This window comes from Dendropsophus ebraccatus, chromosome 8 (genome assembly GCF_027789765.1).
Source record: "Dendropsophus ebraccatus isolate aDenEbr1 chromosome 8, aDenEbr1.pat, whole genome shotgun sequence".
In the NCBI taxonomy this organism is placed as follows: Eukaryota; Metazoa; Chordata; class Amphibia; order Anura; family Hylidae; genus Dendropsophus; species Dendropsophus ebraccatus.
The window spans coordinates 110,759,570-110,771,997 of record NC_091461.1 but is presented as its reverse complement, the minus strand read 5'-3'; the positions used below and the strand labels follow the sequence as shown (position 1 = coordinate 110,771,997).

The 12,428-nt window shown below is 49.1% G+C and overlaps 1 protein-coding gene across 1 annotated transcript; it reads right to left on the bottom strand.

The window, feature by feature from the left end:
- Window positions 1-3,874: 3,874 nt before the first annotated feature.
- Window positions 3,875-6,783, bottom strand: LOC138798828 (protein kinase C delta type-like). Its single transcript, XM_069979438.1, has 2 exons — window positions 4,812-6,783; window positions 3,875-4,264 (listed from the first exon to the last, which is right to left on the bottom strand). Exon 1 carries the CDS (start codon window positions 6,030-6,032, stop codon window positions 4,935-4,937), a length of 1,098 nt encoding a protein of 365 aa, XP_069835539.1. The 5' UTR covers window positions 6,033-6,783; the 3' UTR covers window positions 3,875-4,264; window positions 4,812-4,934.
- Between the last annotated feature and the right edge of the window lie 5,645 nt (window positions 6,784-12,428).

Here is a 12,428-nt window from a genome sequence, read left to right as displayed (position 1 = left end):
ATAGGGCTTTAAAGGGGTTATCCAGCGCTACAAAAACAAGGCCACTTTCCCCCCTACTGTTGTCTCCAGATTGGGTGGGGATTTGAAACTCAGTTCAATTGAAGTAAATGGAGATTAATTGCAAACCGCACCTGAACTGGAGACAACAGTAGGGGGAAAAGTGGCCATGTTTTTGTAATGCTGGATAACCCCTTTAAGGGCAAACAGAATACAAATCCAGATTTAGCCCCCTGTCTATCCGACGCAGTAAGAACAATGTCGCGGAATTACATTGGAAATAACAGAATGCAGATGCAGGTGGATTCAGGCAGATTACCATGTGTCATGTGAATGGGGCTTAAAGGGGATCTGTCAGTCCCAGGTAACAGATCGTTTTTCTGCTACCGAAACAAGAAAGAAGCAACTTCATGGCACTGAGCAGAACTGATATATTTTCAGCTAAATAAAGAACTTCAACAGCCAATATGATATCCACTAATAGATATGGCCACCCAGCTATTCCAGACTCCTGAACAGTAAATTTGCTCACAATATATACTGCAGCTGCCTCCCCATCCTCCTTTCTACTATGTACACGTTTACACTAGGTGGGCTCTGTGGTGACTGAGGTGGCTTCTAAACAGAACTCTAGGTGAGTACGATGCCACTTTCTTACAATAAGATATATTACAAAGTATATATTTTTCTGCTTGCAGGCAGGGACACCTTGGTTTGGGATGAGCAATCTGAGGTTTAAGGTACAATCCTTGAATGAGTGTACTGCAGCAAAAAAAATAAATAAAAATCTTTCAAATCCACGGGTGCCAGAAGGTACCAGAGATTTGTAATTTGTTTCTCTTAAAAACTCTCAACTCTTCCAGTACTTATCAGCTGCTGTATATCCTGCAGGAAGTGGTATATTCTTTCCAGTCTGAAGAGCAGGAGAAGTTTTCTATGGGCATTGCTTACTGCTCTGGACAGTTCCTGACATGGACAGAGGTGGCAGCAGAGAGCACTGTGTCAGACTGGAAAGAATACACTACTTCCTGCAGGACATAGAGCAGCTGATAAGTACTGGAAGACTGGAGAAGAATGCAAGGGTTGGGGTATAATTGTGTCTTTTCTCCTGCACCCCTCCATGTAAGACACCTCACTTGTCAGGTCAGGATCTCCTCTGCGCTGTAACCCTTCATTCTTCCAAGCAGGAGACTTGCCGCCATGACTTCCATATAGACAGCCCCTTTAAATGCAGCCTGACTGGCATTTATTGTCTTATACAAAATGAAGGAATAATATTTGTCCTTATCACAGTTTGCAGCAACTTCAGACCTTAGTTGGAGGCGTCTCATATGCAGGAGATGTATTCATAGGATAATCTATAAAACATTATCAAACTCAGGGCATTGTTTTAATGAAAAGTCTGTGCAGCTCATAAAACTCTGCTGACTGTATCCGAAATCAATGTGCCGAGCGCCCGGGAGACTACCCCCCCAACCCCCCCCCCCCCCTCGCCTGTCCCACATTCTACTTTTCTTTACTTTAATCAATAGAATTTCACTACAACCTTAGAAAACTTTACAGAACTTTGCATAGAATGAGACAATAAGGATTCATCATGAACATCTATTACTCCCCATAGTATCTGTAGCTGACCTCTCCTCTCCTTATTTATTACAATAGATGGAAATAACGCTGAGATTTTTATTGCATAGATCCGCAGTATCTATGTGTTATACCTCCTATGGGGAACGTGGTATCTTCCATACCTTCCAGCAGCTTCTAAGTTCTTTGCCCTGCCTGCCTCTTTAAGGTGCCTTCCCAAGCACCCGATCCGCAGTGTATCCATTGCCAGTTATTTTCTATGAGAATACATAATTGACATCCCGCTGCGAGTATGTAAGTACTGTACCTGCTCCACACTCCAACTGGACGTCCCTCTCAGCCAATCATTGCGCTTCCTCCGCCGCAGTCACTGATTGGCTGATCGGGACGTGCAGTGCGCCTGGCTCACTCCGTGAGAACAATCCTTCAGCAGCAACATTTTCCTCACCCCCGAGGTCGCTGAAAACCTTGATGCTGCAGCAGAGGGGGACATATCGCATGTGCAGTCGTTTTAGCTGCACAGGGGCCCAAGAGGGAGAGGGGGGTCGTCCGCTTAGACAGCCATGGTGTCAGGCAGCCAGTGAGGATTTGCCTGCACAGGACAGATTCTTGGGTCCCTGAGGGTCCCTGTTATTTTAGCTAAGTGGAGCCCCCCTGCAGGCTACATAACCTTTTGAAAACGAAACAGTGACAATGACTGTCTCTCTGTAGAGGACTGTCTCCCGCTCTGTAGAGGACTGTCTCCCGCTCTGTAGAGGACTGTCTCCCGCTCTGAAGTGGCAAGATTAAGGGTTATTTGACCACTTGCATCTGATCTCCTGCAGGCACAGCACCAGGCACCCCTGCCTCCTCAGGCCCCCTCTACATGTGGGCATAACCTGTGGCATACCTGGCTGTATGGGGGCATAACCTGTTGCATACCTGGCTGTATGGGGGCATAACCTGTTGCATACCTGGCTGTATGGGGGCATAACTTGTGGCATACCTGGCTACATGGGGGCATAACCTGTGGCATACCTGGCTACATGGGGGCATAACCTGTGGCATACCTGGCTACATGGGGGCATAACCTGTGGCATACTTGGCTGTATGGGGGCATAACCTGTGGCATACCTGGCTGTATGGAGGCATAACCTGTGGCATACCTGGCTGTATGGGGGCATAAACTGTGGCATACTTGGCTGTATGGGGGCATAACCTGTGGCATGCCTGGCTACATGGGGGCATAACCTGTGGCATGCCTGGCTGTATGGGGGCATGACCAGTGGCATACCTGGCTACATGGGGGCATAACCTGTGGCACGCCTGGCTGTATGGTGGCATAACCTGTGGCATAGCTGGCTACATGGGGGGATAACCTGGCTACAAAGGGGCATAACCTGTGCCATACCTAGCTACATGAGGGGGTTAACTTGGCTACATGGGGGGATAATCTGTGGCAAACCTGGCTACATGGGGGTATAATATGTGGCAAATTTTAAATGTTGGCAACTATGCCCCTATAGTAGCTAGTCCTTATTTGGTCAGCTGTACCTGACCCTCACAGCTGTATAAGGTGTATGGGGCTCTCCTGAATGACCACCAAAATCATCTCATAGGGGCCGGGTGTTATGGAAAATCCTCAACCAACCTCTTTGTTCTTGGAGAGATAAGCCACAGCTAGAGCTCTCTCACTGCAGCTTACCTATCTACTCCCCATAGAGAACACAGGACTCAGGAGTGCTTGAACGTTCCTGTCATTGGGTAGAATGGACAGGAGACATAACCTGCTGAACAATGATTTGGCTGTCAGATATTGAGGCTATGCTCAATATCTGATCCGGATCATCGCCGCCAGTATTTAAGTACCGGCCGGATGATCTGTCCGGCCGCAGAGCTCTGATGCGGGCGCATCAACGCGCCCCCGCATCAGAGCTTCCCACTGCACACTATGGAGCGAGCGTCCGGAGCCGCTCACTTCATAGTGTGAACTGACAGGGTTTCCTACGGCCGCAATTCATTGAATTGCGGCCGCAGAAAACTGACATGTCTGTTATTTGCGGGGCCGCACGGGATCCCGTCCGGAGCGTATACAATGTGTATACGCTCCGGCCGGGATCCCATGGAAACTAAGACATTGTTCCACCCCGCAAAAACTATGGCCGTTGTTGCTATCGGCAACACCGGCCGTAGTTTTACGTAGTGTGAACATAGCCTGAAGGTGTATGAGGACCTAACAAATGTATCTCCCAGGTGTCCAGGTGTTTGTGTAATGACTGACAGCACACAGTAAGGAAGACTCAGACACGATAAATGGGGTTAAGTAATTTTATTGTTTTTGATGGGAAATTTGTAATTCTCTCCATCCAGTTTAATTTATGGGACTGCAATCAAAGGTGTGACCCAGAGGAAGGCGAAACAACCCCCATGTAAGGGGGAAAAATTCCTTCCTGACCCCAAGAGCTGGCGGTCGGCTACTCCCTGGTGCACTGCAGTGATGACACTGGATGGAGCCCTACTGGGTGGAACTCCTCCATCTTCTCCTACCTCCTTTTCGTCCTTCTCCTCCCTCTTCCACTCTCTCCTTTATCTCCATCTTCTCCTCTTCCTCTTCCTCTTCCTCCTCCTCTCGGTGACTCCCACAGCACAAGCACCAGAGACATAGGGAGAAAAATAAAACACAGATGTGTAGAGCCCTTGTAGGCTACACAAGATTACACGTTTTATTTCACTCCCATGCATCTTCCTGGGAATACCCCTTTAAGGCTAAGATCTACCTCTACATCTGCTGCGTCCCACCGGCTTGGTCTATGACCTCACCCCCAGCAGCTTTCATCACCCGCCTCACACTTTGGGGTGATCAGGCAGGCATCAAGCTTGTGGCTGGGGCAGGGGTGCTGATGTGAAAGATCGGTGGGGGCGCATGGGTGTGCCCTGACCATAGCTAAAGGGTAACTCTGCACTAGGGTGAGTTTTACACCCAGGAATTAGATATAATTGCTGCCATCATCTACAGTGGAAATGGACCTGACCTGTGGGGGAGATTTTACTATCTGCAGCAGTTCATGTGTGTTGGGGATTTGCTGTGGGGTCACCCAATGATATTAATGGGGATTTGTCCCACTAGTGTCTGTTGTGCATTTATCCTAATAGAAGATGTAGAATAGAAGGGTAAATGCACAATAGACAGATAACATACATAAATGTGTATACATTTTATATATGAATAAAGGCCAGAGGCCGCTACTCACCCTGCACTGTGCAGAAACAGCGGGGACGCCAGGGTGGTCTGAGGTGGTCAGAAGGAGGATGTAACCAATACCAGTCCCAGGTATGGTAGAGGAGGAGGATTGATGTTTTGCTGGTGCAGATCTTCATAGAGGCCTTGATGGTTCTGCTTGGATGAATGGTGGTGGTATCTTCAGCTCCTCCAGTTCGGTCCAATCGATCTCCTTGAAGAAAGGATGAGATCTGATGCAGCCTTGATGTCCTAGTCTTCTCTTTGGGTCCTCGGACAGCAGCTCCTCCAAGATGTCTTCAGCGTCGCTCCCAAGATGGTATTGCGGCAGTGCGGAGATGATGCATCTTGAGCTGTGCTCTCCTGTCATCAGCTGGAAAAGGACGACTCCAAAGGAAAACCAATCCGCTGCAAGGTTGTATCGATGTCCACGAGCTACCTCCGGTGCTATGTAGCCTTGGGTCCCGGCACATCCTACGATTCCCTCGGTCTTCTTCAGGGCGAGGCCAAAGTCTGCAATCTTTATGTGGCCGGAGCTGGTGATCAGGATGTTTGCCGGCTTCAGATCTCTGTGGATGAATCCTTTCTCGTGGAGGAACTGGAGTCCTGATGTAATCTCGGCAGCGTAAAACGTGGCACTGGAGATGGGGAGACGTCCTTGCTTCTTCAGATGGTCGCTGAGATCTCCTCCAGAGGCAAACTCCATGGCGAAGAACCACCTGTTGTTCTTCTTCTTTGTTGGGAAGGAGAGCTGAGCCTGGATGAGAAAAGGATTCCCTGCAGCCAGGTGTAAGATCTCGTCCTCGATGGCAATCCTCCTCTGCGCTGATGGTGAGTCTTTAGCCACAATTTTCACGGCCAGGAGTATGTTCAGGACGTTGTCCTTCATCTTCACCACACTTCCAAAGCTGCCCTTGCCGATGATCTCTCCAAGGGTGAATCTCTTCAGGCTGATGGTGGATTCAGGGCGGCTCTCGCTGCTGGGTCCTGGCCTGGGCTCCTGGTCTTTCACTTCCTCAGCCTGTGGCCTGCTCTTCCTGATCTTCTTCTGGGGGCCATCCACGCTCTCCTCAGATCTCTGCCTCTTTCCTTCATACCTACCTCCACTGCTGCCATGCTGCACCTCCGGACATGGCCGCTTCTCTGGGGGGCCTGATGACCTTGACTCCTCTCTACTCCTCTTTTTTCCTCCTTTGGATTTGGGGGCTTCTTCAGGTGGTTTGGAAGAACCCATACTCGGAAAAAGAAACAAGAAATCAGCAAAAATTGCAAGAAAATAGCACAAAAATCGCTCTATAGCTTACCTGTACGTGTACACGCTTCGGTCGCCAAGGGAGCAATGAGCTGGTTGCCAGGGTCAGCTGGTTGCTAGGATCAGCTGGTTGCTAGGGTCAGCTGGTTGCCGGGGTCAGCAGGTTGGCAGGGTCAGGCATATGATAGACCACAGTGATGGCAGTTGGCTTGGCTGCTGGACCAATATGGCCATACTGATGGCAGTACATGTATGTTTAACCCTTTACAGGCTTTATGTCTGATAGTTTGACACTATAGGAACATGAGTTTGGCCTTACTGGATGATGGGGGTGATGTGAGGTGCAGTGTGGACACATATTCACCCCAAACAGTTTCCGCATGAGTAAGGAAATCATGGACATTATACTAATAAAATCAATGGATATTGGGTTGATGTGCAGCCCGGCCTCCTAGTGACGGTCACTATTACAGAACAGAAGAAAGTAATGGAGGATTATCGCACACCCATCGCAAGGATGGTAAATAAAGAATATAATGATTATCTGTGGTGCAATAACTGTATCAACCAAAATACAAAGCCGGCCTGTGTATTGGTTATATTACACCCTCCATGAAATCAGAGGATAACAGCAAGTCCCCAATACAAACATTAGGGAGATACTGACCAATATAGACAAAGTAGTGTGTTCAGTGACTGGAGACTGGGACCCCACCTCAGACCCCGACGTGCGCTTCGCCAGTGGCTTCCTCAGGAGGCACCTAAGCTGTAATATCTATTCTAAGGGCCAGTTCATACTGAGTAAAGACGGCGTATTTCTGCGGCGGACCTTTCTGCCGCGGAATCCCGCCATGCTCAGTGTGCTGCTGTAAGTGAATGGAGAGGGCGCACGCTCGTCCGCTGCCGCCTCTCTCCGCAATGAGCTAACATGTTCATTCTTTGAGCGGAGAGGAGAGGAAGCGGACGAGCGCGCTCTCTCCCATTCACTTACAGCAGCACACTGAGCACGGCGGGATTCCGCAGCGGAGAGCTCCGCCGCGGAATTGCGCTGTGTATGCTCAGTGTGAACTGGCCCTGAGGGTATGTGCACACTATGGAGTCCAGGCAGGAATATGTGTCCGGATTCTGTAGTTTGCACATACCCTAATGCTGATACTGTGCTGGGGCCTGGGCTTCTGAAGCAGTTCCTGATTCAGCCACTAGTGGCAGTAGAGGGGCAGTATCACAGCTTACTGCTGCCAGTCAATAAAAATATTTTTTGAAAAATCACATTTTCTCCAATAAAGTTATATAACATTGTAACAGAAATGTTAAAAGAAATCATTTTATTTCTCTGGAATACTCTTTTAAATCAAGGAAACATTTTCCTGCTCTTAAGTCACCTAAAATAATACAGCCTGGCCGCCAAGTGTGTCCGTAACCTTTTATTGGGTTAAGGAATAATGTAATATGCAGCTTAGCACAGATTTTTTTATTTTTTTTTTATATGCAGGGTCACATAGCATCTAGGCAAATAGGATTATAAGGTTAGTGCACTGAAGGATATCTTCATGGATCAGTGAAGGGTGGGTTCACGCTACGGAACCCGAGCAGAGAATTTCAGACGGATTCCGTAGCTCGTACATGTTCACGGCCGCACGCCTCTCTGCCGGCTCCATAGACACCATTCTATGGGCGGCCCGATTACGCTATCCGTCGAAAGAATTGACATGTGAATTCTTTCGGCGGAATGCGGAATCCGTCCATGCAGAGAATGGTGTCTATGGCACGGGCGGAGAGAGGCATGTGGCCGTGAACAGGTACGGGCTACAGAATCTGTCTGAAATTCTCTGCTCGGGTTCCGTAGTGTGAACCCACTCTTAGGCTATTTTCACACTACGTAAAAGTATGGCCGTTGTTGCCATCGACAACAACAGCCGTACTTTTTGCAGAGCGCAACATAACCTTATCTGGTATGGGATCCCGACCGGAGCCTTTACACATCGTATACGCTCCGGCCGGGATCCCATACGGGGCCGCAAATAACTGAAATGTCAGTTTTCTGCGTCCGGAATTCAGTGAATTCCGGCCGCAGAAAGACCTGTCAGTTCACACAGTGAAGCAAGCGGCTCTGGCACTATGAAAAGGTCTGATGCGGACGCACGCTGATGCGCCCGCATCAGAGCTCTGCGGCCAGACGGATCATCTGGCCGGTACCTAAGTACTGGACGCGATGATCCAGGCACAGACCATCCGTTCTGTGACCCGGCCGGGGTCACGGAACAGCCGGTCTGATACGTAGTGTGAACATAGCCTTAGAGTGAAGAATAGTTCTCTCCAGTCTGACACAGTGCTCTCTGCTGCCACCTCTGTCCATGTCAGGAACTGTCCAGAGCAGCACCAAATCCCCATAGAAAACCTCTCCTGCTCTGGACAGTTCCTGACATGGACAGAGCTGGCAGCAGAGAGCACTCTGTTAGACTGGAGAGACAACACCACTTCCTGCAGGACTTACAGCAGCTGATAATTACTGGACGACTGGAGATTTTAAAGGGAATTTGTCACTAGGTTTTTGCTGCCCTAAATGAGGGCAACATAAACTATTGCCCAATATGCTGTACACAACAATGTATTACTGTAGATCCTTCTGTTTAGCCATACTCCTAATATGTAGGACAATGATCTTTGTGCCGCAAGACCCCCTCCACCCTCAAGCTGCTGATTGACAGCTGCCTGCCTATATACAGTATACATAGTATAGGCAGACCTGGTGTATAGATGGGACCTGGGACGTGACATATCAGACTCCCTCAACTAGTCAGTAGCAGAGGCGGAACCTCTCTACAGATGCTGACTGGTTGACCGGGGCCAGAATGTCATGTCCCAGGACCTGTCTCTACACCAGAAAGCGGCTAGGGACTGAGGACCGCAGCGCTGGACTGCAGGCACTGCATATCCCTGCCCTGACTTCTCCTAAACTCTGCAATCCTGTCTGTGTCCTAGGTGTGTGAATATATATGTGTGTGTGTGTATATATTAGGGCTGGGCGGTATACCGCAAAAATACCGATACCGTCACTGGCGTCGGTTAACCGACCTCAACTTAGCCAGGACAGTATCTGCGGTAATTTTGTATTTCCCAGAGAGCTCCTGCACGCAAACTCTCGGCCCGGCGTGAGCGCTGCACGTTATGTGCAGGTACGCCGGAATCAGAGCGGAAGGTGGAGGAGTAGCAGGGCCCAGGTGAGAATGCCCAAGTGCACAGCCCCCCCCCCCCGCACCCGTCCAGTCTGAGCGCCTGCCCTCCCCCTGTCCCATCCAAGGCCCGTCCCGCAGTATTTGTCCCGTCCGGCGTCCCTGCACACACAGGACATTAACATGTGCAGCGCTCGCTGGCCGGCAAGCGGTGTGTGCAGGGACGCCGGTGTGCGCGGGAAGTGGAGGAGCAGCAGGGTCCAGGGGAGAATATTCCTGAGTGCACAGACCTCCCCCCGTCCCGTCCGAGGCCGGTCCGGCATCCCTGCACACACAGGACATTAACATGTGCAGCGATCGCCGGCCGGAGGAGAAGGGCGCTCGGACAGGACTGGTGCCGGTCCCCCAACCCCCCCCCCCCCCCCCGTCCCGGCGAGCGCTGCACATGTTAATGTCCCGTGTGTGCAGGGAGGCAGGTCATAGCTGCAGGTGGAGGAGCAGCACGTGGGGCGGCTGTCCTGTAGTCCCCTCAGTAACAGTGCAGGATTGTAACATAGGAGGAATAATTGGCTGCTGCAGCCCATCCATTCCTCCTATGTTACAGCCCTGTACTGTGACTGAGGAAACTACAGGTCCCAGCATGCAGCTCCCTGTATACTCATAGACCCCTACCCGCCCCCCCCATATACCTATACACCCCTGCCCACACCCCCGTATACCCATACACCCCTGCCCGCCTCCCCATATACCCATACACCCCTGCCTGCACCCCTGTATACCCATACACCCCTGCCCGCCTCCCCATATACCCATACACCCCTGCCTGCACCCCGTATACCCATACACCCCTGCCCGCCTCCCCGTATACCCATACACCCCTGGCTGCCTCCCCGTATACCCATATACCCCTGCCGCACCCCCGTATACCCATACTCACTACTCCTGTAGTGAGTACCTAGCTTGGGTTGCTGCTCATTGAGTTACTGTACTTTTTTAAACTTTATTGAAACAAACTATCCCCAGTTTGGCACGGCCGAGTGGGTGTGGTTTGTAAAAGGGGTGTGGCTTACAAAGGGGCATGTCATAGTTATCGTCCAATTATCGTTACCGCAGCTTCATATGCGATAAACCGCGATATTGATTTAGGCCAATATCGCCCAGCCCTAGTATATATGGTTATTGCTTATGATATTGTATTTGGAAGGCTGGGTTCACACTGCGTTTTTGCAATCCGTTTTTTTTTATTCGGTTTTTGCAAAAAACGGATTAAAAAACAGATGCATTTGTGTGCATCCGTTTTGATCCGTTTTTCCATTAACTTCCATTATAAAAAAAAAAAAAGGACCAAAAAGGATCCGTTTTTTTTTTTTTTAGGACATAAAAGTTGTGTCAGCACTACTTTTGTGTCCGTCAAAAAAAAACTGATCTGTTTTGATCCATTTTTTTTTTTTAAAGAAGTAAATGGAAAAACGAATCAAAACGGATGCACACAAATGCATCTGTTTTTTTAATCTGTTTTTTACAAAAAACAAATAATAAAAAATTGGATTGCAAAAACGCAGTGTGAACCCAGCCTATTGAGCACTATACATTTACACTGTATGTGCCTATGTATGTACAATATGGTGCCCAAACACCTTTAGCTGTCAGCTGATCATTCGATTGACCAACAGCTATCTCTGCCATTCATCCTATACAAATAAATGTTCAATGGTCATGTAAATGAGGAGGGAAGGGGGCGCTACTGCAAAACAGCTCTGGTGGCCGCTTCTAAAAAGTCAGTCTGGGAGAGTCAGGAGCAGGGCTGTGGAGTCAGTAAGCCGCAGATCCGACTCCAACTCCAACTCTGACTCCTGAATCTTATCAGGACTGACTCCGACTCCAACTCCGATTCCTGAATTTTATCAGGACCGACTCCGACTCCTGACTCCGACTCCCGACTCTTCTCCTGTGTGTGCAGTGGATGCAGCCAGTCTCCAGCCTCCATGTCCTGAACTACTCATGACTAGACTAGATGGAGCAGGTGGTCTTTTCCTGCTGACAGTTTTCTATGTTTCTAACTAAATATTCACCATACACAAAGAAACACTACTAACAACCTGATACCTGTGATACAGAGGGGTCATCCATAGTGATATAGAGGGGTCACACATAGTGATGTTGAGGAGCACTGTGGGGGCACGCAATAGTACACACACACAGCCTGCTACAGCCATAGCACACACACACAGCCTTCTACAGCCATAGCGCGCACACACACACACACACTCATACACACAGCCTGCTGCAGCCATAGCGCGCACACACACACACTCATACACACAGCCTGCTGCAGTCATAGCGCGCACACACACACACACACACTCATACACACAGCCTGCTGCAGCCATAGCATACACACACAACCTGCTGCAGCCATAGCACACACACACACACACACACACACACACAGCTGCAGCCATAGAACACTGAAGGAAAACACACAATCTTCTCCCAGAGAGAAAACACCACACTGAGGACAGAGGTTACAGCTACACTACTTATGTCTTCTCCTCCTCCTCTATATTACACAGGATATCTCCATATTACACTGCTGCTCATATACAGTCATCCATCATCCAGGAAGAGAACAGCACAGATCCCCCACACACAATGGACTCAGCTCAGAAACAATAGCTCAGTGACCTATTAGAATGTTGCTCATAAAATATATTGATGAGCAAAACTTATAAAATTTATATCAAAACTCAATTCTAAATTTTTTAAAGATTTTTTTTAAAGTCAGAGTTGGTACATTTTTTTTCCGACTCCAACTCCGACTCCAGCCAAAACTAGCTCTAACTCCAACTCCGACTCCGACTCCAGCCAAAACTAGCTCTAACTCCAACTCTGACTCCGACTCCAGCCAAAACTAGCTCTAACTCCAACTCCGACTCCGACTCCAGCCAAAACTAGCTCCGACTCCGACTCCACGACTCCGACTCCACAGCCCTGGTAAGGAGGCCATCATACACATTAGTGCAGAGAAGAAGAGGATCACCCCCTGATGAAGAGGTGATCCCTGAAACACGTTATCCTGTTTGTAATATTTGCACAATAAATTCGTCTTAATACTACAATTTACTTTGTATGTGGAGAATTTTGCAAGGTCAGTGCCAATCTCTGGTCAGTATTCTTTCTTCTTCTTTGTACTGTTTGCCATGGA

Excerpts from the sequence above, each read along its gene's own strand:
- LOC138798828 (XM_069979438.1), bottom strand. The coding sequence starts at position 6,032 with ATGGGTTCTTCCAAACCACCTGAAGAAGCCCCCAAATCCAAAGGAGGA.